This window comes from Phyllobates terribilis, unplaced genomic scaffold (genome assembly GCF_046119375.1).
Source record: "Phyllobates terribilis strain yellow unplaced genomic scaffold, ASM4611937v1 Scaffold_12__6_contigs__length_324123572, whole genome shotgun sequence".
Taxonomy (NCBI): domain Eukaryota; kingdom Metazoa; phylum Chordata; class Amphibia; order Anura; family Dendrobatidae; genus Phyllobates; species Phyllobates terribilis.
In genome coordinates, this window is record NW_027362772.1 from 13923571 (window position 1) to 13949393 (window position 25823).

Here is a 25823-nt window from a genome sequence, read left to right on the forward strand (position 1 = left end):
AGTAATGTAATGTATGTACACAGTGACTGCACCAGCAGAATAGTGAGTGCAGCTCTGGAGTATAATACAGGATGTAACTCGGGATCAGTAATGTAATGTATGTACACAGTGACTGCACCAGCAGAATAGTGAGCGCAGCTCTGGAGTATAATACAGGATATTACTCAGGATCAGTACAGGATCAGTAATGTAATGTATGTTCACAGTGACTGCACCAGCAGAATAGTGAGTGCAGCTCTGGAGTATAATACAGGATGTAACTCAGGATCAGTAATGTAATGTATGTATGCAGTGACTGCACCAGCAGAATAGTGAGTGCAGCTCTGGAGTATAATACAGGATATAACTCAGGATCAGTACAGGATCAGTAATGTAATGTATGTACACAGTGACTGCACCAGCAGAATAGTGAGTGCAGCTCTGGAGTATAATACAGGATGTAACTCAGGATCACTAATGTAATGTATGTACACCGTGACTGCACCAGCAGAATAGTGAGTGCAGCTCTGGAGTATAATACAGGAGGTAACTCAGGATCAGTAATGTAATGTATGTACACAGTGACTGCACCAGCAGAATAGTGAGTGCAGCTCTGGAGTATAATACAGGATGTAACTCAGGATCAGTAATGTAATGTATGTACACAGTGACTGCACCAGCAGAATAGTGAGTGGTGCTCTGGAGTATAATACAGGATGTAACTCAGGATCAGTAATGTAATGTATGTACACAGTGACTGCACCAGCAGAATAGTGAGTGCAGCTCTGGAGTATAATACAGGAGGTAACTCAGGATCAGTAATGTAATGTATGTACACAGTGACTGCACCAGCAGAATAGTGAGTGCAGCTCTGGAGTATAATACAGGATGTAACTCAGGATCAGTAATGTATGTACACAGTGACTGCACCAGCAGAATAGGGAGTGCAGCTCTGGAGTATAATACAGGAGGTAACTCTGGATCAGTAATGTAATGTATGTACACAGTGACTGCACCAGCAGAATAGTGAGTGCAGCTCTGGAGTATAATACAGGATGTAACTCAGGGTCAGTAATGTAATGTATGTACACAGTGACTGCACCAGCAAAATAGTGAGTGCAGCTCTGGAGTATAATACTGGATGTATCTCAGGATCAGTAATGTAATGTATGTACACAGTGACTGCACCAGCAGAATAGTGAGTGCAGCTCTGGAGTATAATACAGGCTGTACCTCAGGATCAGTAATGTAATGTATGTACACAGTGACTGCACAAGCAGAATAGTGAATGCAGCTCTGGAGTATAACACAGGATGTAACTCAGGACCAGTAATGTAATGTATGTACACAGTGACTGCACCAGCAGAATAGTGAGTGCAGCTCTGGAGTATAATACAGGATGTAACTCAGGATCAGTAATGTAATGTATGTACACAGTGACTGCACCAGCAGAATAGTGAGTTCAGCTCTGGAGTATAATACAGGATATAACTCAGGATCAGTACAGGATCAGTAATGTAATGTATGTACACAGTGACTGCACCAGCAGAATAGTGAGTGCAGCTCTGGAGTATAATACAGGATATAACTCAGGATCAGTACAGGATCAGTAATGTAATGTATTGTATGTACACAGTGACTGCACCAGCAGAATAGTGAGTGCAGCTCTGGAGTATAATACAGGATGTAACTCAGGATCAGTAATGTAATGTATGTACACAGTGACTGCACCAGCAGAATAGTGACTGCAGCTCTGGAGTATAATACAGGATGTAACTCAGCATCAGTAATGTAATGTATGTACACAGTGACTGCACCAGAAGAATAGTGCATACAGCTCTGGAGTATAATACAGGATGTAACTCAGGATCAGTAATGTAATGTGTGTACACAGTGACTGCACCAGCAGAATAGTGAGTGCAGCTCTGGAGTATAATACAGGAGGTAACTCAGGATCAGTATTGTAATGTATGTACACAGTGACTGCACCAGCAGAATAGTGATTGCAGCTCTGGAATATAATACAGGATGTAACTCAGGATCAGTAATGTAATGTATGTACACAGTGACTGCACCAGCAGAATAGTGAGTGCAGCTCTGGAGTATAATACAGGATGTAACTCAGGATCAGTAATGTAATGTATGTACACAGTGACTGCACCAGCAGAATAGTGATTGCAGCTCTGGAATATAATACAGGATGTAACTCAGGATTAGTAATGTAATGTATGTACACAGTGACTGCACCAGCAGAATAGTGAGCGCAGCTCTGGAGTATAATACAGGATGTAACTCAAGATCAGTAATGTAATGTATGTACACAGTGACTGCACCAGCAGAATAGTGATTGCAGCTCTGGAATATAATAGAGGATGTAACTCAGGATCAGTAATGTAATGTATGTACACAGTGACTGCACCAGCAGAATAGTGAGTGCAGCTCTGGAGTATAATACAGGATGTAACTCAGGATCAGTAATGTAATGTATGTACATAGTGACTGCACCAGCAAAATAGTGAGTGCAGCTCTGGAGTATAATACAGGAGGTAACTCAGGATCAGTAATGTAAAGTATGTACACAGTGACTCCACCAGCAGAATAGTGAGTGCGGCTCTGGAGTATAATACAGGAGGTAACTCAGGATCAGTAATTTAATGTATGTACACAGTGACTGCACCAGCAGAATAGTGAGTGCGGCTCTGGAGTATAATACAGGAGGTAACTCAGGATCAGTAATGTAAAGTATGTACACAGTGACTCCACCAGCAGAATACTGAGTGCAGCTCTGGAGTATAATACAGGATGTAACTCAGGATCAGTAATGTAATGTATGTACACAGTGACTGCACCAGTAGAATAGTGAGTGCAGCTCTGGAGTATAATACAGGATGTAACTCAGAATCAGTAATGTAATGTATGTACACAGTGACTGCACCAGCAGAATAGTGAGTGCAGCTCTGGAGTATAATACAGGATGTAACTCAGCATCAGTAATGTAATGTATGTGCACAGTGACTGCACCAGCAGAATAGTGAGTGCAGCTCTGGGGTATAATACAGGATGTAACTCAGGATCAGTAATGTAATGTATGTACACAGTGACTGCACCAGCAGAATAGTGAGTGCAGCTCTGGAGTATAATACAGGAGGTAACTCAGGATCAGTAATGTAATGTATGTACACAGTGACTGCAGCAGCAGAATAGTGATTGCAGCTCTGGAATATAATACAGGAGGTAACTCAGGATCAGTAATGTAATGTATGTACACAGTGACTGCACCAGCAGAATAGTGAGTGCAGCTCTGGGGTATAATACAGGATGTAACTCAGGATCAGTAATGTAATGTATGTACACAGTGACTGCACCAGCAGAATAGTGAGTGCAGCTCTGGAGTATAATACAGGATGTAACTCAGGATCAGTAATGTAATGTATGTACACAGTGACTGCACCAGCAGAATAGTGATTGCAGCTCTGGAATATAATACAGGATGTAACTCAGGATCAGTAATGTAATGTATGTACACAGTGACTGCACCAGCAGAATAGTGCGTGCAGCTCTGGAGTATAATACAGGATGTAACTCAAGATCAGTAATGTAATGTATGTACACAGTGACTGCACCAGCAGAATAGTGATTGCAGCTCTGGAATATAATACAGGATGTAACTCAGGATCAGTAATGTAATGTATGTACACAGTGACTGCACCAGCAGAATAGTGAGTGCAGCTCTGGAGTATAATACAGGATGTAACTCAGGATCAGTAATGTAATGTATGTACACAGTGACTCCACCAGCAGAATAGTGAGTGCAGCTCTGGAGTATAATACAGGATGTAACTCCGCATCAGTAATGTAATGTATGTACACAGTGACTGCCCCAGCAGAATAGTGAGCTCAGCTCTGGAGTATAATACAGGATGTAACTCAGGATCAGTAATATAATGTATGTACACAGTGACTACACCAGCAGAATAGTGAATGCAGCTCTGGAGTATAATACAGGATGTAACTCAGGATCAGTAATATAATGTATGTACGCAGTGACTGCACCTGCAGAATAGTGAGCGCAGCTCTGGAGTATAATACAGGATATAACTCAGGATCAGTACAGGATCAGTAATGTAATGTATGTACACAGTGACTGCACCAGCAGAATAGTGAGTGCAGCTCTGGAGTATAATACAGGATATAACTCCGGATCAGTACAGGACCAGTAATGTAATGTATGTACACAGTGACTGCACCAGCAGAATAGTGAGTGCAGCTCTGGAGTTTAATACAGGATGTAACTCAGGATCAGTAATGTAATGTATGTACACAGTGACTGCACCAGCAAAATAGTGAGTGCAGCTCTGGAGTATAATACTGGATGTATCTCAGTATCAGTAATGTAATGTATGTACACAGTGACTGCACCAGCAGAATAGTGAGTGCAGCTCTGGAGTATAATACAGGCTGTAACTCAGGATCAGTAATGTAATGTATGTACACAGTGACTGCACCAGCAGAATAGTGAGTGCAGCTCTGGAGTATAATACAGGATGTAACTCAGGATCAGTACAGGATCAGTAATGTAATGTATGTACACAGTGACTGCACCAGCAGAGTAGTGAGTGCAGCTCTGGAGTATAATACAGGATGTAGCTCAGGATCAGTAATGTAATGTATGTACACAGTGCTGCACCAGAAGAATAGTGCGTGCAGCTCTGGAGTATAATACAGGATGTAACTCAGGATCAGTAATGTAATGTATGTACACAGTGACTGCACCAGCAGAATAGTGAGTGCAGCTCTGGAGTATAATACAGGATGTAACTCAGGATCAGTAATGTATTGTATGTACACAGTGACTGCACCAGTAGAATAGTGAGTGCAGCTCTGGAGTATAATACAGGATGTAACTCAGGATCAGTAATGTAATGTATGTACACAGTGACTGCACCAGAAGAATAGTGCGTGCAGCTCTGGAGTATAATACAGGAGGTAACTCAGGATCAGTAATGTATTGTATGTACACAGTGACTGCACCAGCAGAATAGTGAGTGCAGCTCTGGAGTATAATACAGGAGGTAACTCAGGATCAGTAATGTATTGTATGTACACAGTGACTGCACCAGTAGAATAGTGAGTGCAGCTCTGGAGTATAATACAGGATGTAACTCAGGATCAGTAATGTAATGTGTGTACACAGTGACTGCACCAGCAGAATAGTGAGTGCAGCTCTGGAGTATAATACAGGATGTAACTCAGGATCAGTAATGTAATGTATGTACACAGTGACTGCACCAGCAGAATAGTGAGTGCAGCTCTGGAGTATAATACAGGAGGTAACTCCGGATCAGTAATGTAATGTATGTACACAGTGACTGCACCAGCAGAATAGTGATTGCAGCTCTGGAATATAATACAGGATGTAACTCAGGATCAGTAATGTAATGTATGTACACAGTGACTGCACCAGCAGAATAGTGAGTGCAGCTCTGGAGTATAATACAGGATGTAACTCAGGATCAGTAATGTAATGTATGTACACAGTGACTGCACCAGCAGAATAGTGATTGCAGCTCTGGAATATAATACAGGATGTAACTCAGGATCAGTAATGTAATGTATGTACACAGTGACTGCACCAGCAGAATAGTGCGTGCAGCTCTGGAGTATAATACAGGATGTAACTCAAGATCAGTAATGTAATGTATGTACACAGTGACTGCACCAGCAGAATAGTGATTGCAGCTCTGGAATATAATACAGGATGTAACTCAGGATCAGTAATGTAATGTATGTACACAGTGACTGCACCAGCAGAATAGTGAGTGCAGCTCTGGAGTATAATACAGGATGTAACTCAGGATCAGTAATGTAATGTATGTACACAGTGACTCCACCAGCAGAATAGTGAGTGCAGCTCTGGAGTATAATACAGGATGTAACTCAGCATCAGTAATGTAATGTATGTACACAGTGACTGCCCCAGCAGAATAGTGAGCACCGCTCTGCAGTATAATACAGGATGTAACTCAGGATCAGTAATATAATGTATGTACACAGTGACTACACCAGCAGAATAGTGAATGCAGCTCTGGAGTATAATACAGGATGTAACTCAGGATCAGTAATATAATGTATGTACGCAGTGACTGCACCTGCAGAATAGTGAGCGCAGCTCTGGAGTATAATACAGGATATAACTCAGGATCAGTACAGGATCAGTAATGTAATGTATGTACACAGTGACTGCACCAGCAGAATAGTGAGTGCAGCTCTGGAGTATAATACAGGATATAACTCAGGATCAGTACAGGACCAGTAATGTAATGTATGTACACAGTGACTGCACCAGCAGAATAGTGAGTGCAGCTCTGGAGTTTAATACAGGATGTAACTCAGGATCAGTAATGTAATGTATGTACACAGTGACTGCACCAGCAAAATAGTGAGTGCAGCTCTGGAGTATAATACTGGATGTATCTCAGTATCAGTAATGTAATGTATGTACACAGTGACTGCACCAGCAGAATAGTGAGTGCAGCTCTGGAGTATAATACAGGAGGTAACTCAGTATCAGTAATGTAATGTATGTACACAGTGACTGCACCAGTAGAATAGTGAGTGCAGCTCTGGAGTATAATACAGGTTGTAACTCAGGATCAGTAATGTAATGTATGTACACAGTGACTGCACCAGCAGAATAGTGAGTGCAGCTCTGGAGTATAATACAGGATGTAGCTCAGGATCAGTAATGTAATGTATGTACACAGTGACTGCACCAGCAGAATAGTGAGTGCAGCTCTGGAGTATAATACAGGATGTAACTCAGGATCAGTAATGTATGTACACAGTGACTGCACCAGCAGAATAGTGAGTGCAGCTCTGGAGTATAATACAGGAGGTAACTCAGGATCAGTAATGTAATGTATGTACACAGTGACTGCAGCAGCAGAATAGTGAGTGCAGCTCTGGAGTATAATACAGGATGTAACTCAGGATCAGTAATGTAATGTATGTACACAATGACTGCACCAGCAGAATAGTGAGTGCAGCTCTAGAGTATAATACAGGATGTAACTCAGGATCAGTAATGTAATGTATGTACACAGTGACTGCACTAGCAGAATAGTGAGTGCAGCTCTGGAGTATAATATGGGAGGTCTTCTGATCTTCTTTTGTAAAAAGAAAATTGGTGGACAAAATTGTGCTATTTTATGCGGTAAAAGGTCGGGCATGATATGAATAAGTGCACGGACCCCATAAAGATTAATAGGGTCTGTTTTAGGTTCTACTAGGAGGTGGATTCGGTGCTTGTAATCTGAGGTGAGAACATGTGCAGTTTGTGCCATCACTTTGTGGGAGATTTGGTATGAAGTCGTTTTTCATTCATCAGTCGGGATTAGACTTGTCTTTCTGCATCGTGGGCACATAGCCTTAGAGGTTTCCTTCTGTGTCAGTTCGGGGCTCTCGCTGGAGTTTTTGCATTCAGATCAGACATCAGTCGTTTGTGCAGTACTGCTATTCTATCACTAGATGGCAGCAGCAGTCCACATTGAGGAAATAAAGCAGACTCTGAAGCTGCAGGAGCAGCGCTCCTCTACACACCTGAACTCCAGACTGATACATTGTAACGAAATGTCAGAACAGGAGCTATGAGTAGTGTAAAGTTTGTGCAGGTTTTATGCCACAGTCACATACCATGACTGAGCTGTGTGACATGGACATCCCCTTTAAATAGCAGTCACATCATTAATCAGGGGTCATGTAATAAGCAATAAAAGGCATTTGTCAGTGTTAACCCCTCAGGCTGCGCATGTTCTGTGACTTAGCTCAATGTCCTAGTAGAGCAGAGCTGCAGTGTAAAGCAGAGAGATCCTGGCTGGCAGCAGATTTTACACTATTTTAGTAACGGTCTGGAGTCGGTGATGGGTGCACAGTAATGGGTCGGAGGATAATTGACGGCGGGTAATCGTGGTGTAATATCGGGGGCTCAGATCCAAAGCAGGGCGGTGACCCGACACGACGGGAGTCCGGGTGGGAGTGAGCGAGGTCCTGAGCTGCACATTGCTCCTCACTATTATTAATAAGGAACTTTGCTCCTCATTTATTGCTCTGTTTTCCTATTAATATTTTGCCTTCTCAGCAGATGGAGTTAATACCGGAGGTCACCGACCTCCACCCATCACACAGGGGCCTCCGACCTCCACCCACCACACAGGGGCCTCCGACCTCCACCCACCACACAGGGGCCTCCGACCTCCACCCATCACACAGGGGCCTCCGACCTCCACCCATCACACAGGGGCCTCCGACCTCCACCCATCACACAGGGGCCTCCGACCTCCACCCATCACACAGGGGCCTCCAACCTCCACCCATCACACAGGGGCCTCCGACCTCCACCCACCACACAGGGGCCTCCAACCTCCACCCATCACACAGGGGCCTCCGACCTCCACCCACCACACAGGGGCCTCCGACCTCCACCCTTCACACAGGGGCCTCCGACCTCCACCCTTCACACAGGGGCCTCCGACCTCCACCCATCACACAGGGGCCTCCGACCTCCACCCATCACACAGGGGCCTCCGACCTCCACCCACCACACAGGGGCCTCCGACCTCCACCCATCACACAGGGGCCTCCGACCTCCACCCATCACACAGGGGCCTCCGACCTCCACCCATCACACAGGGGCCTCCGACCTCCACCCATCACACAGGGGCCTCCGACCTCCACCCATCACACAGGGGCCTCCGGCCTCCACCCATCACACAGGGGCCTCCGGCCTCCACCCATCACACAGGGGCCTCCGACCTCCACCCATCACACAGGGGCCTCCGACCTCCACCCATCACACAGGGGCCTCCGACCTCCACCCTTCACACAGGGGCCTCCGACCTCCACCCTTCACACAGGGGCCTCCGACCTCCACCCACCATACAGGGGCCTCCGACCTCCACCCTTCACACAGGGGCCTCCGACCTCCACCCTTCACACAGGGGCCTCCGACCTCCACCCTTCACACAGGGGCCTCCGACCTCCACCCATCACACAGGGGCCTCCGACCTCCACCCACCATACAGGGGCCTCCGACCTCCACCCACCACACAGGGGCCTCCGACCTCCACCCATCACACAGGGGCCTCCGACCTCCACCCATCACACAGGGGCCTCCGACCTCCACCCATCACACAGGGGCCTCCGACCTCCACCCACCATACAGGGGCCTCCGACCTCCACCCATCACACAGGGGCCTCCGACCTCCACCCATCACACAGGGGCCTCCGACCTCCACCCATCACACAGGGGCCTCCGGCCTCCACCCATCACACAGGGGCCTCCAGCCTCCACCCATCACACAGGGGCCTCCGACCTCCACCCATCACACAGGGGCCTCCGACCTCCACCCATCACACAGGGGCCTCCGACCTCCACCCTTCACACAGGGGCCTCCGACCTCCACCCATCACACAGGGGCCTCCACCCATCACACAGGGGCCTCCACCCATCACACAGGGGCCTCCACCCATCACACAGGGGCCTCCACCCATCACACAGGGGTCTCCACCCATCACACAGGGGCCTCCACCCATCACATTGGGGCCTCTGACCTCCACCCATCACACAGGGGCCTCTGACCTCCACCCTTCACACAGGGGCCTCTGACCTCCACCCATCACACAGGGGCCTCCTACCAGTGCCCCTTACCCATCACACAGGGGCCTCCTACCAGTGCCCCTTACCCATCACACAGGGGCCTCCTACCAGTGCCCCTTACCCATCACACAGGGGCCTCTGACCACGGCCCTCCACCCATCACACAGGGGCCTCCGGCCACCGCACACCCACCGCTGCAGGATTGCCACCCTCTGTGATCTTGTGGGGTCTTCCCTGTTAATGTGGATGGTTTGCTGATTGCCCTCTCCGGCATCGGACCACCCATCTGGCCGGTACTCATCACTAGCCGTGCAGAGGTGGGATAAAGGGGGGCTCTGACACAGTGGAGCTCGGGCGGAGGAGCCGCTGCGCTCTCGGATGTCTCGACTTCAGGAATGTGTAACCATCTTGCACTTTGTGCGGCCGCAGTCGTATATACATGAACCCGTCTAATCTCAGAGCGAGACCTTCATCTTATCATAGCGTGGAGATAGAGGACGGGGCGTCACCTGGGGCTCCTTCCATCCATGGTGGATCCTCCTGCTCTCCATCAGGTAGAAGTCCTGGAACTCCAGACTTCAGGACTCAGCAGGGGGCGACACTGAGCATAGGGGAAAATTTCTCGCAAATATGGCGCAGGATGGAAATAAAAGGACCTGGCTAAATCTAGCTGGGAAATGACTTTACTCGTGAACTCGGGGATGTTCCCCGCATGGGCGCTGTTGATATCAGGGTGGTCCGGAGTTGCCCTTTAAGTCCCATGTTGCAGTGGGTGACACAGAGATGCAGTTACCATCGCCCTCCTGATAACAGTATTAAAATAAAAATAGGGCCCTGGGCAATTGCTTGTGTGTCAGCCCCTTAACGTCGACCCTCCTACTGAGTGGCGAGAACCTGTGCCGCCAGGCCCATTGTGATTTATGCCCGCTGCCTATGGGCACCACAATGGCGGCTGTCAGTGAGTATCACCCTGTGTAGGACATGAAGGTGTCTCTGAATGGAGGGAGCACGGTGCCGTGTAAGGAGTTGCTCTTTAAGCGGGTGCCTTTCCTGGCCGCTATCTCCACCATCTGCTTCCTGTGGAGGATACGTGCTGCCATGGAGGGTAGCCGAGGCTTTACCATCACCCATAAAACTTATTGAGCGCTGGTTAATGTGTAAGCGCCGGGGCTGATAAGGGACGCTCACTGCAGCGTTGCCTGAATTCCCCACAAGGACGGCAGAGATGCAAGTACCCGGCATGGAGGGCTCAGCGGACCGCCATATTACCAGCGCCGAGATCAATGGGACCTCACAAGGACGGGCACCGCCAAGTCCAGATGTGCCGCCCCCAGAATCGGTGCCGGACCAGGAGGCATCACTCCATGATACAGACCCAGCGTCGCCCCGCAGCGGCGGGCCCATCCTCACCGACATGGACTGCCCGGTCTGCTTCAGCACATACGACGTCTATCGGGTTCCCAAGGAGCTGTCCTGCAAACACAACTTCTGCGCCGCCTGCCTCAAACTCCTGGTCTGCAATGAGCTGGGCACCTGGCGGATCATCTGCCCCATCTGTCGGGCACCCACTCCAGTTTTTGGAGGACTTGTATGCACTTTACAGAACCAGGAATCCCTTATGAGCAGGTTGGAGAACCCCAAGCCCAAAGCTGAGCCATCTCGGACCCCACCGTTGGCCGTGAGACCGGACCGCCATGGCCATTGTGACCTGAGTGATGACGAACCCCATGGGAACCTGAGGATGGCGGCGAGGAGGCTCGTCATACTTTTGCTAATTTTGCTCATTCTTCTCATTATCATCCTGCACTTTCTCTACACGGGGATCATGAAATGGGTTCTGGGCTTCACCCTCGGGGTGGTCATGATCATCACCGTCCTGCTCTGCTTCAACCCGTACTGCAAGATGAGCCCACCCCGGGCGGAGAGTCACCAGAAGGACAATAACGTGGTGTCTATTGTGTGATTCATAGACTGAAATGCGTGGGAAAAAAGGCATGAAGATATATATGGGATGATGTGCATTAGGTGATGCACGGACTGAAATGTGTGGGAGTAGATAGAAGATATGATATGCATTGGGTTCATGCACGGACTGGAACGTGTGGGTGTAGATACTCAGGAATATAGACACTGAGTAATGCAAAAACTGAAACGTGTGTAATAGATACATGTGATAATACATTGGGTAAAGCACAGACCGAAATGCGTGAGTAGATACATGTTATAATATACATTGGGTAATGTACACACCGAAATGCGTGAGTAGAGGTGATAATATACATTGGGTAATGCACAGACCGAAATGCGTGAGTAGATACATGGGATGATATACATTGGGTAATGTACACACCGAAATGCGTGAGTAGAGGTGATAATATACATTGGGTAATGCACAGACCGAAATGCGTGAGTAGATACATGGGATGATATACATTGGGTAATGCACAGGCCGAAATGCGTGAGTAGATACATGTTATAATATACACTGGGTAATGCACAGGCCGAAATGCGTGAGTAGAGGTGATAATATACATTGGGTAATGCACAGGCCGAAATGTGTGAGTAGATACATGGGATGATATACATTGGGTAATGCACAGGCCGAAATGTGTGAGTAGATACATGTTATAATATACATTGGGTAATGTACAGACCGAAATGCGTGAGTAGAGGTGATAATATACATTGGGTAATTTACAGACCGAAATGCGTGAGTAGATACATGGGATGATATACATTGGGTAATGCACAGGCCAAAATGCGTGAGTAGATACATGTTATAATATACATTGGGGAATGCACAGACTGAAATGCGTGAGTAGATACATGGGATGATATACATTGGGTAATGCACAGACTGAAATGCGTGAGTAGATACATGGGATGATATACATTGGGGAATGCACAGACTGAAATGCGTGAGTAGATACATGGGATGATATACATTGGGTAATGCACAGGCCAAAATGCGTGAGTAGATGTGATAATATACATTGGGAAATGCACAGACTGAAATGCGTGAGTAGATACATTGGGGAATGCACAGACTGAAATGCGTGAGTAGATACATTGGGGAATGCACAGACTGAAATTTGTGAGTAGATACATGGGATGATATACATTGGGGAATGCACAGACTGAAATGCGTGAGGTAGATAGATTGAGTACTCTACAGAGGGTAGATACAAGTCATAAAATCCATTGCATTGATGCATGAACTGGAACGCTTGGGAACACATACATGGGATGATATCCAGTGGGTATTGCATAGACTGATATGCATTGGGCTGATGGATAGTCATACATGGCCTGAAATGCGTGAGATGCCACTGACGTGATGATGACACCTGCACAAACCGAAATGCGTGACTGCAAAGTCTACCTTGTGATCATGCTAACACAGGGTGACATTAGGCGGCCATGCTACACCCCAAATCCGCACATGGGTCCATCCCGGGGCATTCATGGTTCTGTCTCACAGGTGTGATGTGTGGGCTGCAAGGTGCTTTTTGCTCGTTTACATGAGGCCTCTGTATGCAAATTAGATATGTATTTTTTTATATATATAATTGACATTCTGTAACCATAGTAACAAGTGACCCTTTTATGCTGCAGAATCAATTGTTACTTTTTTCTTTGTATTTTGGTGTTTTTATCTGTATAAACTGAATGCATCCAAATAAAGAAGGAAGGAATTGTGCAAACAGCCGAGGTTCTCATTGCTTTTGTGTATACAGCTCCTATGCAGAGTGGTGTGTCTCCATGGTAACTGACAACAGCAGCTTTTCTCCCCATTCAGGACACGTGGACACTTGGACAAGAGGAGCGTCTGTGTGTATGGAGGTCTATAGTCAGCTTTATGCTTCCGCCATCTGTTAACTCCGTCCTGACTGCTCCATACATGGCAGCAACCGGAGCTGAGCTCAGATTGCTGCTGTCAGTCACTGTATGATATAATAAGGAAGAAAAAAGACTCAGGATATACAACCGTGCACACCCAATATTAGAAAAATGAAAAAGTCTTTATTACATGATTACACACTGACAACACAAGAAAAAATAAAAACAATTAAAAACAGACAAGGCATAGCAATATTCATGGGGGAGGAATAATAATAGTGTTCCAAAGCAATAAATCCCCCTTAGGCCACAGGTATCATTTGTTGTTTTTACTATCTCATAATACAATAATGCTTATTGACCAAGCTATGTCGCCCTAGTAAAGGGTAGCACAGCACCACTAGACCAAATATGGGTGATGAACCAGACACTCCCAAGTAATCAGACCATACATGATAATAAATCAAGGAATGAAGGAATGAGTGGGAGTAGTAATCTACTAGAACTAGGGGCCCGTATAATATCAGCGTTTATCAAAACATGTCATCCCACCTGATGTATGATATAGGATCATGAGTAAAGGCCATGTATGGCAAAGCGGGCACTCCTAAGTGGTCAAGGGAAAAGTCAAAAATAATAAAATGACATAGTTACCTGTTGGCACCAGAGACCCTACGCGTTACGCTGCTAGCCCGCAGCTTCGTCAGGGGTATGTTGTCAGTGGACACATGTGTATATTAAATAGTCTATCCAATTTAGTGTGATTCCCTTCAGGTGAATATTAATGCCCTCACTAAGTCTCTCCAGCATCATGGCGGATCGGACGGTCATTTCCTGTTTCCACAGCGTGCAGCCCACGTGCTGTGGTGTGACACAACCGGAATTAAATAAGACGTCATATCCGGTCGACGAATCGCCGCCCCTTCCTATCTCTCATGCGTTCCACCCAGACGCCTTGGTGGAACGCAACCGGAGCTAAATAGAAATCGTCATATCCGGTTTTAGGAACCGCCCCCTCAAAGATCGTGCGGGACACAGTCCCCCAAAATAGTCACGATAGGAAAGAGGCCGACATTCCAGGGGAGAACAAAACGCAAAAGCATATATGTACCCCCAGAAGTAGCGCGTCCGCTACAAAAAATATACCGGTACAGAGACAAGAGGGCTAGCCCTGATCAAGGAAAGTGCCTGACCAGGCCAAGAGCAAGATAAAAGATGTGATTGAAGTCAGAAAGTCACCAAATGTGCATAAGAATGTGACCAATCATGACGATACAAACATAGACATAAGACAAACCAACCACAGACAAACATAAAACAGACAACAATCATGTACAGATTGTAGGCCATTACAAGGTGGCTGATGAAGTCTGATGGCATATATATAATATACATACAAATATAAGGACATGGCATTTGAAATGATTACTGGAGATTAGCTTGTTATGGAATGGAGGAGATGCACAAGCCAGCCACACGAGAGGAGATGAAAAAATAAAGGAAAAGAAAAAAGGGGGAGACCAGAGAGCCCTCAATCTAAAACGGGACTCCAATAGCAAAGGATACCATAGGAATTTAAGCCAAGTAACCAGTAAATGAAAAGTCCTCATTTATGCCCCTAGGGTCCACTGTATCAAGAACAAAAATCCACCTTGATTCAGATCTCAATAGATCCTTGGTGTGATCCGAGTTACGTGAATTAGGCCTCATTTTTTGAAGGCCCATAACTCGCATTTTATTGGGGCTACCAGAATGGCATTGGAAGAAGTGCAGAGCCACCGAAGAGATGGCTTTGCCCTTCTTCAAATCCTGCTCAGCAAGATGGATGTTGGAGACATGTTGCTGTACCCGTCTGCGGAGTTCCTGCGACGTTTGACCAACATAAACCTTCGGACAGGGACAGGTCAATGCATATACAACATTAGTAGACCTACAGTTGATAAAATCCCTCAAAGGGTATTGATGGTTGTCAGTCGGATTAGTAAAAATTTTACCAGATGAAAAAAATGGACAAGCAGAACAATCGCCACAAGGGAATGAACCCTTAAATTTACTACCGCCCGAGGTACTACAACAGGGGCGTGTATAATGACTATGCATAAGTTTATCCCTTAAATTAGGGGCGCGTCTAGCCGTCAACAACGGTCTCTCTGGTACAATGCTAGAAAGACGACTATCCGTCTTAAGTATATTCCAATGTTTCCGAAATAGACTACCCACTTCATTCCATTGATTGTTAAATCTGGTAATAAATCTAATCTGTGTATCCTCCATATTAACGCGCGATTGTAGCAACATCTCCCGTGGTTTGACCAAAACCTTCTGGTGAGCCTTGGAGATTACCGCTTTAGGATATCCACGTTCCCGAAAGCGTGAGGTTAAATTTCTGGCCTCGGTTTTGTAGTCCTCCTGTGTTGTACAGTTCCTTTTGGCCCTTGAAAATTGTCCCACCGGTATACTGTCTCTCAAGTTTCTAGGATGAAAACTTTGGTAGTGTAGGAGACTATTAGTGGCAGTCGATTTCCTATGTAATTTGGATACAAGTGAGTCACCCACTTTCCTGATCTCCAGATCCAGGAAGTTAACTGCAGAGGAAGATATACAGTGGGTAAGATGAATGTTAAAATCATTAACGTTCAGCCTATCAATAAATGCAAGTGCCTCAGTTTCCGTGCCCGTCCAGATAATCAAAATGTCATCTATGAAGCGTAGCCATTTAAAGACCCCCTGGTCAAACGTCGCAGGAACTCCGCAGACGGGTACAGCAACATGTCTCCAACATCCATCTTGCTGAGCAGGATTTGAAGAAGGGCAAAGCCATCTCTTCGGTGGCTCTGCACTTCTTCCAATGCCATTCTGGTAGCCCCAATAAAATGCGAGTTATGGGCCTTCAAAAAATGAGGCCTAATTCACGTAACTTGGATCACACCAAGGATCTATTGAGATCTGAATCAAGGTGGATTTTTGTTCTTGATACAGTGGACCCTAGGGGCATAAATGAGGACTTTTCATTTACTGGTTACTTGGCTTAAATTCCTATGGTATCCTTGCTATTGGAGTCCCGTTTTAGATTGAGGGCTCTCTGGTCTCCCCCTTTTTTCTTTTTCTTTTTTCTTTATTTTTTCATCTCCTCTCGTGTGGCTGGCTTGTGCATCTCCTCCATTCCATAACAAGCTAATCTCCAGTAATCATTTCAAATGCCATGTCCTTATATTTGTATGTATATTATATATATGCCATCAGACTTCATCAGCCACCTTGTAATGGCCTACAATCTGTACATGATTGTTGTCTGTTTTATGTTTGTCTGTGGTTGGTTTGTCTTATGTCTATGTTTGTATCGTCATGATTGGTCACATTCTTATGCACATTTGGTGACTTTCTGACTCCAATCACATCTTTTATCTTGCTCTTGGCCTGGTCAGGCACTTTCCTTGATCAGGGCTAGCCCTCTTGTCTCTGTACCGGTATATTTTTTGTAGCGGACGCGCTACTTCTGGGGGTACATATATGCTTTTGCGTTTTGTTCTCCCCTGGAATGTCGGCCTCTTTCCTATCGTGACTATTTTGGGGGACTGTGTCCCGCACGATCTTTGAGGGGGCGGTTCCTAAAACCGGATATGACGATTTCTATTTAGCTCCGGTTGCGTTCCACCAAGGCGTCTGGGTGGAACGCATGAGAGATAGGAAGGGGCGGCGATTCGCCGACCGGATATGACGTCTTATTCAATTCCGGTTGTGTCACACCACAGCACGTGGGCTGCACGCTGTGGAAACAGGAAATGACCGTCCGATCCGCCACGATGCTGGAGAGACTTAGTGAGGGCATTAATATTCACCTGAAGGGAATCACACTAAATTGGATAGATTATTTAATATACACATGTGTCCACTGACAACATACCCCTGACGAAGCTGCGGTCTAGCAGCGTAACGCGTAGGGTCTCTGGTGCCAACAGGTAACTATGTCATTTTATTATTTTTGACTTTTCCCTTGACCACTTAGGAGTGCCCGCTTTGCCATACATGGCCTTTACTCATGATCCTATATCATACATCAGGTGGGATGACATGTTTTGATAAACGCTGATATTATACGGGCCCCTAGTTCTAGTAGATTACTACTCCCACTCATTCCTTCATTCCTTGATTTATTATCATGTATGGTCTGATTACTTGGGAGTGTCTGGTTCATCACCTATATTTGGTCTAGTGGTGCTGTGCTACCCTTTACTAGGGCGACATAGCTTGGTCAATAAGCATTATTGTATTATGAGATAGTAAAAACAACAAATGATACCTGTGGCCTAAGGGGGATTTATTGCTTTGGAACACTATTATTATTCCTCCCCCATGAATATTGCTATGCCTTGTCTGTTTTTAATTGTTTTTATTTTTTCTTGTGTTGTCAGTGTGTAATCATGTAATAAAGACTTTTTCATTTTTCTAATATTGGGTGTGCATGGTTGTATATCCTGAGTCTTTTTTCTTCCTTATTATATCATATAACTATATCAGGTTACTGTAGCACCCCGTAACATTCACTATTTCATAGCAGTGCCCACCTTTTTGCAAAGGATGTCAGTCACTGTATCACGCAACCGTTCCGGTGTCCATTGCCCCCCCACAATGTGATCGCAGGGTGCAGATACGTTGTAATGGCAGCCAAAGAGCAGACTGCCATCGGCTCGGCTTCAGAGCAGGTCGTTAATTTTTTTTTATATTCTGCAGAATAAAAATATATCTGCAAGAGAGAAAAATAAATGAAAAAAAATTGGTTTTGAACAATAAAAATAAATATAAAAGAAAAATAAATATAGTCGATAAAAGCTCAATTAATCGACATAAAATTAATCACAGTAAGGCTATGTTCACACGTGTTTTTTCTGCAGCTAAATCTGCAGCTAAATCTGCTGACAACTTTTCTCTGGCAGGAAAACAGCTGCGTCAAAAATGCAGGTTTTCCTATATTTTTTGATGCGTTTTTGCAGTGGTTTTTTCACCACCCATTACTTCCTATGGGTGAAAAAACTGCAGAAACGCTGAAAGAAGTGACATTCTCTATTTTCCAAAAACGCAAGCAAGGCAGAAAATACGCAACGACAACAAAAAAAACCATGATGTGTGAACAGAGAATTCTAGTTTCTCATAGACTTTGCTGGTACTGCAAGATGCAGCTGAAAATTTGCATAAAAATCTGCTACAAAATGCGCAGCAAAACGCAACGTGTGTGAACATAGCCTAAACTGCAAAATAAAGAAAGGAAATCCAAACACTGGAATCGCTGGATTTTAATCACCACACCCCCCCCCCCCCCCCCAGAACAAAAATGCAATAAACACCGCATGGACCCCAAAAACGGTATATATATATATAAAAAAGTAAGTCAGCTACGGACTAAAAAAAAAATCAGTCATCCGTCACCCAAGGATCCAAAGGCAAAAAAGGTGACGGATGTCGGAGAATGGCGATTTTGACAACTTTTCGATTACTTTAGAACCACTAAAAAAAAAAAAAAGTTTGGTGTCGCCGTAATCGTCCCGACCCGGAGAACAACGTTACCGGCTCATACTAACGACATAAGAAGGAAAACAAAAAATAATGGCGGAATTGTTTTTTTCACCGTTTCACAACATTTTATGGTAAAATGATTGATGTCTTCAAAACTACAACTAGTCCACGTATGGCCACAGGGATGGGGGAATAAAAGCGCCGTGGCTCGGGGAAGGAAAAACGAGAGTGCGGGGGTTAAACAACTTGCTGACTGTTTCCAATGACAGCGACGTTTTAATTGTTGCTTTGCGGCCTGTCTGAGGAGCATTACACATCTAAGAGCCATTCTGAGTCTGGGAAAGCAGAGTGACGACCATTATCAGCACTAATATGGCTGCGGCTCGGCTTTCCCAGGCTCCTGAATGGCAAATCGGCCCGGTTCTGCGTTCTCAGCTCGGGTATTACTGCAGTACTGGTGGATTCACCATTCAGGGTGATGTATAGCAGGTTATTCACCATTCTGGGTCATATATAGCAGGTTATAACAGCCATAGGTCTGTAGCTGTCACTGTCACCCAGCTTTCCCAGGATGAGATATAATGGGAGGCCCTGATGATGTAAGTGGTTTATTATGACAACAATACAAGGAGCAGATGCCACCTGAAAAGACAACAGATGCCCCAGCATCAGACCGGAAGTCACCCGTCTCCATAGCAACCCTACCCGGGGCTCAAAGTCCGCCTGCCAGCTCAGTGCGCAATGTGCGTAGCATCCATTCTACAAACCAGAGCAACGTACGTAGCAGCCTATTCTGCAAACCAGCGGGACTTACGAAATGAACGTATCTCGCATGACAGCCGCTTGTCGTTAATCTACGCCAACTGCGTAAAGTCGATATTCAGAGAGTATTACCGCTAAATCCTTAGATGAGGCCTGGTTCTGGTGCGAGAGAGGACGCTGAGACTAGCACTGAGGGGGCTCAGGTGAGAATGATGGGGTAGTAGTACGTGTTTGTGCAGGAAGTGACGGTATAAGGTGTATTGATATTATAATATGGTGGGTGGAGAGGAGTCATGTATATGTGAGCGTTATTACAGGGCGGGGTCCTCCTCCATCTGGATACAGACACTCGCTGCAGCCTAGATAGGACTACAAGTCCCAGAGTGCCCTGACCCCTGTGACCTCCATATAGCAATTCAGATCAGTGGGCTGCAGCCTGTTGTTGGAGAACTACAAGTCCCAGCAAGCCTGACCTCCTGTGACCTATGTATAACAGTGCAGTGTGGACAGAACTACAAGTCCCAGCACACCCTGACCTCCTGTGACCTATGTCTAACAATGCAGTGTATACAGCACTACAAGTCCCAGCGCACCCTGACCTCCTGTGACCTATGTATAACAGTGCAGTGTGGACAGAACTACAAGTCCCACCACACCCTGACCTCCTGTGACCTATGTATAATAGTGCAGTGTATACAGCACTACAAGTCCCTGCACACCCTTACCTCCTGTGACCTATGTATAACAGTGCAGTGTATACAGCACTACAAGTCCCAGCGCACCCTGACCTCCTGTGACCTATGTATAACAGTGCAGTGTATACAGCACTACAAGTCCCAGCGCACCCTGACCTCCTGTGACCTATGTATAACAGTGCAGTGTGGACAGAACTACAAGTCCCAGCACACCCTGACCTCCTGTGACCTGTGTATAACAGTGCAGTGTGGACAGCACTACAAGTCCCAGCACACCCTGACCTCCTGTGACCTATGTATAACAGTGCAGTGTATACAGCACTACAAGTCCCAGCACACCCTGACCGCTCACATCATGCTGGGAGTTGTAGTTCTCCAGACTCTGGTTGCACAGCTGCCGAGTTGTCACCAATCACTTTACTGTATAATGTAAAGAAAAAAATTCCGAGTTCAGTGAAAGAGTAAATAAAATGCAGAATTTCAATTCCTCCGGTGTTTTTTGGGTTTTATATCATTGTGCGGTAAAAATGACCCAGGAACACGATTCTCAGTCCGGTGATTGCAAACTTTTTTTTTTTTAAAGAGTTTGAAAAGTTTTCGAACCAAAATTTCCTGTGTCTCCATTTATCTGAGACCCGTAACTTTTTTATTTTTTATTTCTCCATCATTGTTATTGTGCAAATTTTAAAATGTACTTTGTATTTATTTCTTTTGCATTTTGATATTTACCTAATGTGAAATATCGGAACTTTTACAGACATGGCGATGCCGAATGTCAAACTTTTTTTCTTTCTTTTATATTTTTTAAAACTTTTTTTATATTATTGTATTTTAACCTCTCGAGGAAATTGTATCCAGCGATTGTTTGATGGCTTGTACTACGTACGGCATGACATCGGCTTCACGGTATATAGTGTAGGTAACATGGAGGACCAAGATGGCGGCAATAAGTGGGGTGATGGGCACCAAAACAGATGCCCCACCGGGATTGCACCAAGTCAGTGATAGACAGTGGCACTCAAGGGGTTAAACAGCAACAATCGAAGTCACTGATCATAACGGTGGAGCAGGGCTGCAGTGTAAAGCATAGCGTATTTATGAGTTTTACTGCATCCTCGTCGCTCTGAGTCAGTTTCCATTTTGCAGATGGAGTTTTCTTAATATTTTCTTTGCAGGTGAGCTGGCGGCGGTGACGTGATGCAGGACGAGTCGGACGGCGGCGCGGTCCCACTGGGGCGGTCTCTGAGTGAACCGTCGCGCTTCGCCTACGCCGGGCTGTGCGGGCTGTCGCTGGCTCAGCTCTTCCCGGAGAAAGGACAGAGGTAACGACTGGGATATTTCCGGGGGTCCTCCCCGTTGCGGATCACCCCCCTAGTTCAGTGTCCCGTTCTCCCCTCTTTGCAGGGAGTTCTGCAGGAAGTTTGTGGAGGATCTGGTGCAGTGGTTGGACCTCAGTCCTTCGGTGGTTCCCGCCATGGAGGCGTTCGCCAACGGTCTGGGCGGGGAAGGGACGGACACCTTTACTCACGTCCTCCTGGAAGATTCGGTCCTGAGGACCAACCCGACCATGATCACTCAGGTAACCGGCGGTGGTCGTCCCCTGGTCTAGTCACATGGAGATAATGCTTAAAGGGGTTGTCCAGGAGTAGATTGCTGAGGGGCAGGGGGCTCTGGACGACCCCTTTATTAAAAACATTCTGTGACTTTGTTTTACATTTCCTGTTTTAATTCCCCATCACTTTTATAATCTGTGCTTGCTGTCATGGAGGGTCTGTAAAGACCCCCACACGTTAGTTACATGTCAACCCAACTTACCGACCTGTCGGGGGTCTCCTGACTCTTCCCCATTAGAAGGGGCAGAGGAGTCTGAGGGGTACGTAGGAGGAGGACAGAGGAGTCTGGAGGAGACTGCGGGAGCAAGAGGACGGAGGGGTCTGGAGTAGGAGGACGGAGGGGTCTGGAGGAGGAGGACTGATGGGTCTTGAGGAGGAGAATAGAGGGGTGCGGAGGAGGAGGACAGAGTAGTCTGGAGGAGACTGAGGGAGCAAGAAGACGGAGGGGTCTGTAGGAAGAGGACGGAGGAGTCTGGAGGGGGGGGACGGAGGGGTCTGTAGGAGGAGGATGGAGGGGTCTGTAGGAGGAGGACGGAGGGGTCTGGAGGAGACTGAGGAAGCAGGAGGACAGAGGGGTCTGGAGAAAAACAGAGGGGTCTGGAGAAGGACAGTGAAGGGGTCTGTAGGAGGAGGACTGAGGAGTCTGGAGGGGGGGGACGGAGGGGTCTGTAGGAGGAGGATGGAGGGGTCTGTAGGAGGAGGACGGAGGGGTCTGGAGGAGACTGAGGAAGCAGGAGGACAGAGGGGTCTGGAGAAAAACAGAGGGGTCTGGAGAAGGACAGTGAAGGGGTCTGTAGGAGGAGGACTGAGGAGTCTGGAGGGGGGGGACGGAGGGGTCTGTAGGAGGAGGATGGAGGGGTCTGTAGGAGGAGGACGGAGGGGTCTGGAGGAGACTGAGGAAGCAGGAGGACAGAGGGGTCTGGAGAAAAACAGAGGGGTCTGGAGAAGGACAGTGAAGGGGTCTGTAGGAGGAGGACGGAGGAGTCTGGAGGGGGGGACGGAGTGGTCTGTAGGAGGAGTCTGGAGGAGACTGAGGGAGCAAGAGGACAGAGGGGTCTGGAGAAGGACATTGAAGGAGTCTATATGAGGAGGACGGAGGAGTCTGGAGGAGACTGGAAGCTGGAGGACAGAGGGGTCTGGAGAAGGACAGTGAAGGGGTCTGTAGGAGGAGGACAGAGGGGTCTGTAGGAGGAGGACAGAGAGGTCTAAAGGAGACTGAGGGAGCAAGAGGACAGAGGGGCTTGGAGGAGGATGGAGAGGTCTGTCGGCAGATAGTGGTGTCTGGAAGAGGACAATGGTATCTGGAGGGGGGCGATGAAGGGGTCTGGAGGAGGAGAGTATGGAGGGGACAGAGGGGTTTGGCTGCAGCTCTCGTTGACCACACTGGCGGTGTCCCCTCCTATAGTCCCGCTCTGCTCTGATACGTTGCGGCACGGTTTTCTGCTCGGTCGTGGCTTCTCCTGGGTCATAGAGATGCCAGAAGTTGGCTTTGGCTGTGTTCACACCTCGTTGGGGTGTATATCGGCAGTAATTCTCAGCGTTTGCCTGCAGTCATGGCCAGTGGTCACCGTCTAGTGCTGCTGGCATTTGCTGTACTATACGGTAATCAGATATGACGCCCCTCTCCCCATTGTGCTGACGCCTGGTGTCTCCTTATTTCAGGATCTGGTGTCTTTCTGCCTGCGGGACGGTGAGTTCTGGACTTTTCCTTCACCTCGTCTTCATCTATTTCTACGGTGTCAGTGTTATAGCGGAGCCTCCGAGCGGCCGCTCATGTCATCGAGCCGTAATTGTGCCGCAGTCTGAAAAAGAGACGACACGAGATGACCCAGATCAGAGATGATGATTTATTGGGTTTTCCGGTCTCAGAAGTGATCGGATCAGAAGAAAAGTCTTTAGTGGCTGCAGACTGCACGGGATGGCGATGTGCGCACTGTCAGGATTGCCCCATATCCCCCGTGCGGGTGGACGGTCGCGTGACTGCATGTTTTTGTGTTTTGCACACAAGCTGTCACATGCCGACTAGACTCCTGCGTTTCTCTGACTGGTGAGACTAGTGGGCATGTGGCTACAATTATGTCAATCACAAATGTGCAGACCGTGCAGCCGCGCCACCATGTGCCCGGGCCCGGATACATCTGCTGAGCCCCAACAATGCACTGGGATAAAAAACAGAGGGTCTCTTCCTAATGCAGATTCTGTATGTTATTCACAGAGGGTAAATCCTTTGTACTGTGATGAAGGGGCCGGTGCTGGATAAATGCCTGTTCTATCGCTGTCTGCCCCTCGGAGTGTGACACGTCTCTCTGTACAGGGTACTATGACGCCCGGAGCCGAGTACTAATCTCCCACGTGTCCTGGCTGCTGCGCGTCCCCCCAGAGACGGTGGAGCTGAGCGAGGAGTCCATGATGCTGAGTCTGAAGAAATACACGGAAGAACCATCAGAGTAAGAACTGCAACGTGGAGAAGAGCGGGAGCCGATCACATGAGGGGTCTGGAAGGGGATAGAGGCATGTGGAAGGAAAATGAGGGGTCTGGAAGGAAAATGAGGGGTCTGGATGTGCACAGAGGGGTCTGAAAGCAGACAGAAGGGTCTGGAGGGGGGGACAGAGAGGTCTGGAAGGGGACAGAGGGGTCTGGAGGGGAAAGAAGGGTCTGAAAGGAAAATGAGGGGTCTGGAGGGGGACAGAGGGGTCTGGAAGGGGACAGAGGGGTCTGGAGGGGAAAGAAGGGTCTGAAAGGAAAATGAGGGGTCTGGAGGGGGACAGAGGGGTCTGGAAGGGGACAGAGGGGTCTGAAAGGAAAATGAGGGGTCTGGAAGGGGACAGAGGGGTCTGGAAGATGAATGAGGGGTCTGCAAGGGCGCTGAGGGGTCTGGAGGGGAAAGAAGGGTCTGGAGTGGAGACACAGCGGTCTGGAAGGGGATAGAAGTCTGGAGGGGACAGAGGGGTCTGAAAGGGGACAGAGGGGCCTGGAGGGGGGACAGAGGGGTCTGGAGGGGGGCAGAATGGTCTGAAAGGGGAATGAGGGGTCTGGAGGGGGGACAGAGGGGTCTGGAAGATAAATGAGCTGTATGAAAGGGGACAGAGGGGTCTGGAAGGGGACAGAGGGGTCTGAAAGGAAAATGATGGGTCTGAAAGGGGACAGAGGGGCCTGGAGGGGGGACAGAGGGGCCTGGAGGGGGGACAGAGGGGCCTGGAAGGGGGCAGAGTGGTCTGAAAGGGGAATGAGGGGTCTGGAGGGGGGACAGAGGGGTCTGGAAGATAAATAAGCAGTCTGAAAGGGGATTGAGGGGTCTGGAGGGGGGGACAGAGGGGTCTGAAAGGGGAATGAGGGGGACAGAGGGGTCTGAAAGGGGACAGAGGGGTTTGGATGGGGAATGAGGGGTCTGGAGGGGGATAGATGGGTCAGGAATGGGCATGAATTGATTAAAAATAATATTTGAAGTCACACTCCCCTTACCTGCTGTGTATAGAGGTTTTATCAGTGATTGTGATTCTGCCTCTGATGATAATGAACCTGCTGAAAACTTTCTGAAAGGAAGGAAGTCTGAGTGTAAAAAGTCCCGGGGTGAAAATACTATTATAGGGCTGGTGGACACAGCCGAGCGTCACCCTGCGCTGCTGTAGTGGACAACCCCTGTAAACTTAGCGACCCCTCCACCCTTACAGCCCCATAAAGTGCAGGTACGGTCTGTGCTTTACAGCCGGCTCCTGCCTCTATCCACAGTGATTAGAGCAGCTCCGATCACTGCTGTTTAACTCCTT

The 25823-nt window shown here is 47.5% G+C and overlaps 2 protein-coding genes across 3 annotated transcripts in view; both read left to right on the forward strand.

The window, feature by feature from the left end:
* TMCO4 (transmembrane and coiled-coil domains 4) overlaps positions 1 to 25823 on the forward strand; it is a 164589-nt gene that overhangs the window by 57208 nt on the left and 81558 nt on the right. The window contains exons 1-5 of one of the 2 annotated variants that reach the window (XM_073655560.1): positions 19800 to 19950; positions 21618 to 21764; positions 21847 to 22021; positions 23718 to 23745; positions 24370 to 24502. In XM_073655560.1, the coding sequence (XP_073511661.1) occupies positions 21640 to 21764; positions 21847 to 22021; positions 23718 to 23745; positions 24370 to 24502 (461 nt within the window). In that variant the 5' untranslated portion in view covers positions 19800 to 19950; positions 21618 to 21639. Of the gene's footprint in view, positions 1 to 19799; positions 19951 to 21617; positions 21765 to 21846; positions 22022 to 23717; positions 23746 to 24369; positions 24503 to 25823 lie in introns of those variants that run through there. The other variant, XM_073655561.1, reaches the window with a different exon arrangement.
* On the forward strand, positions 10796 to 12409 carry RNF186 (ring finger protein 186). The gene has a single exon (XM_073655559.1). It carries the CDS (start codon positions 10860 to 10862, stop codon positions 11595 to 11597), a length of 738 nt encoding a protein of 245 aa, XP_073511660.1. The 5' UTR covers positions 10796 to 10859; the 3' UTR covers positions 11598 to 12409.

Coding starts and splice junctions, on each gene's coding strand:
- RNF186 (XM_073655559.1), top strand. CDS start 10,860: ATGCAAGTACCCGGCATGGAGGGCTCAGCGGACCGCCATATTACCAGC.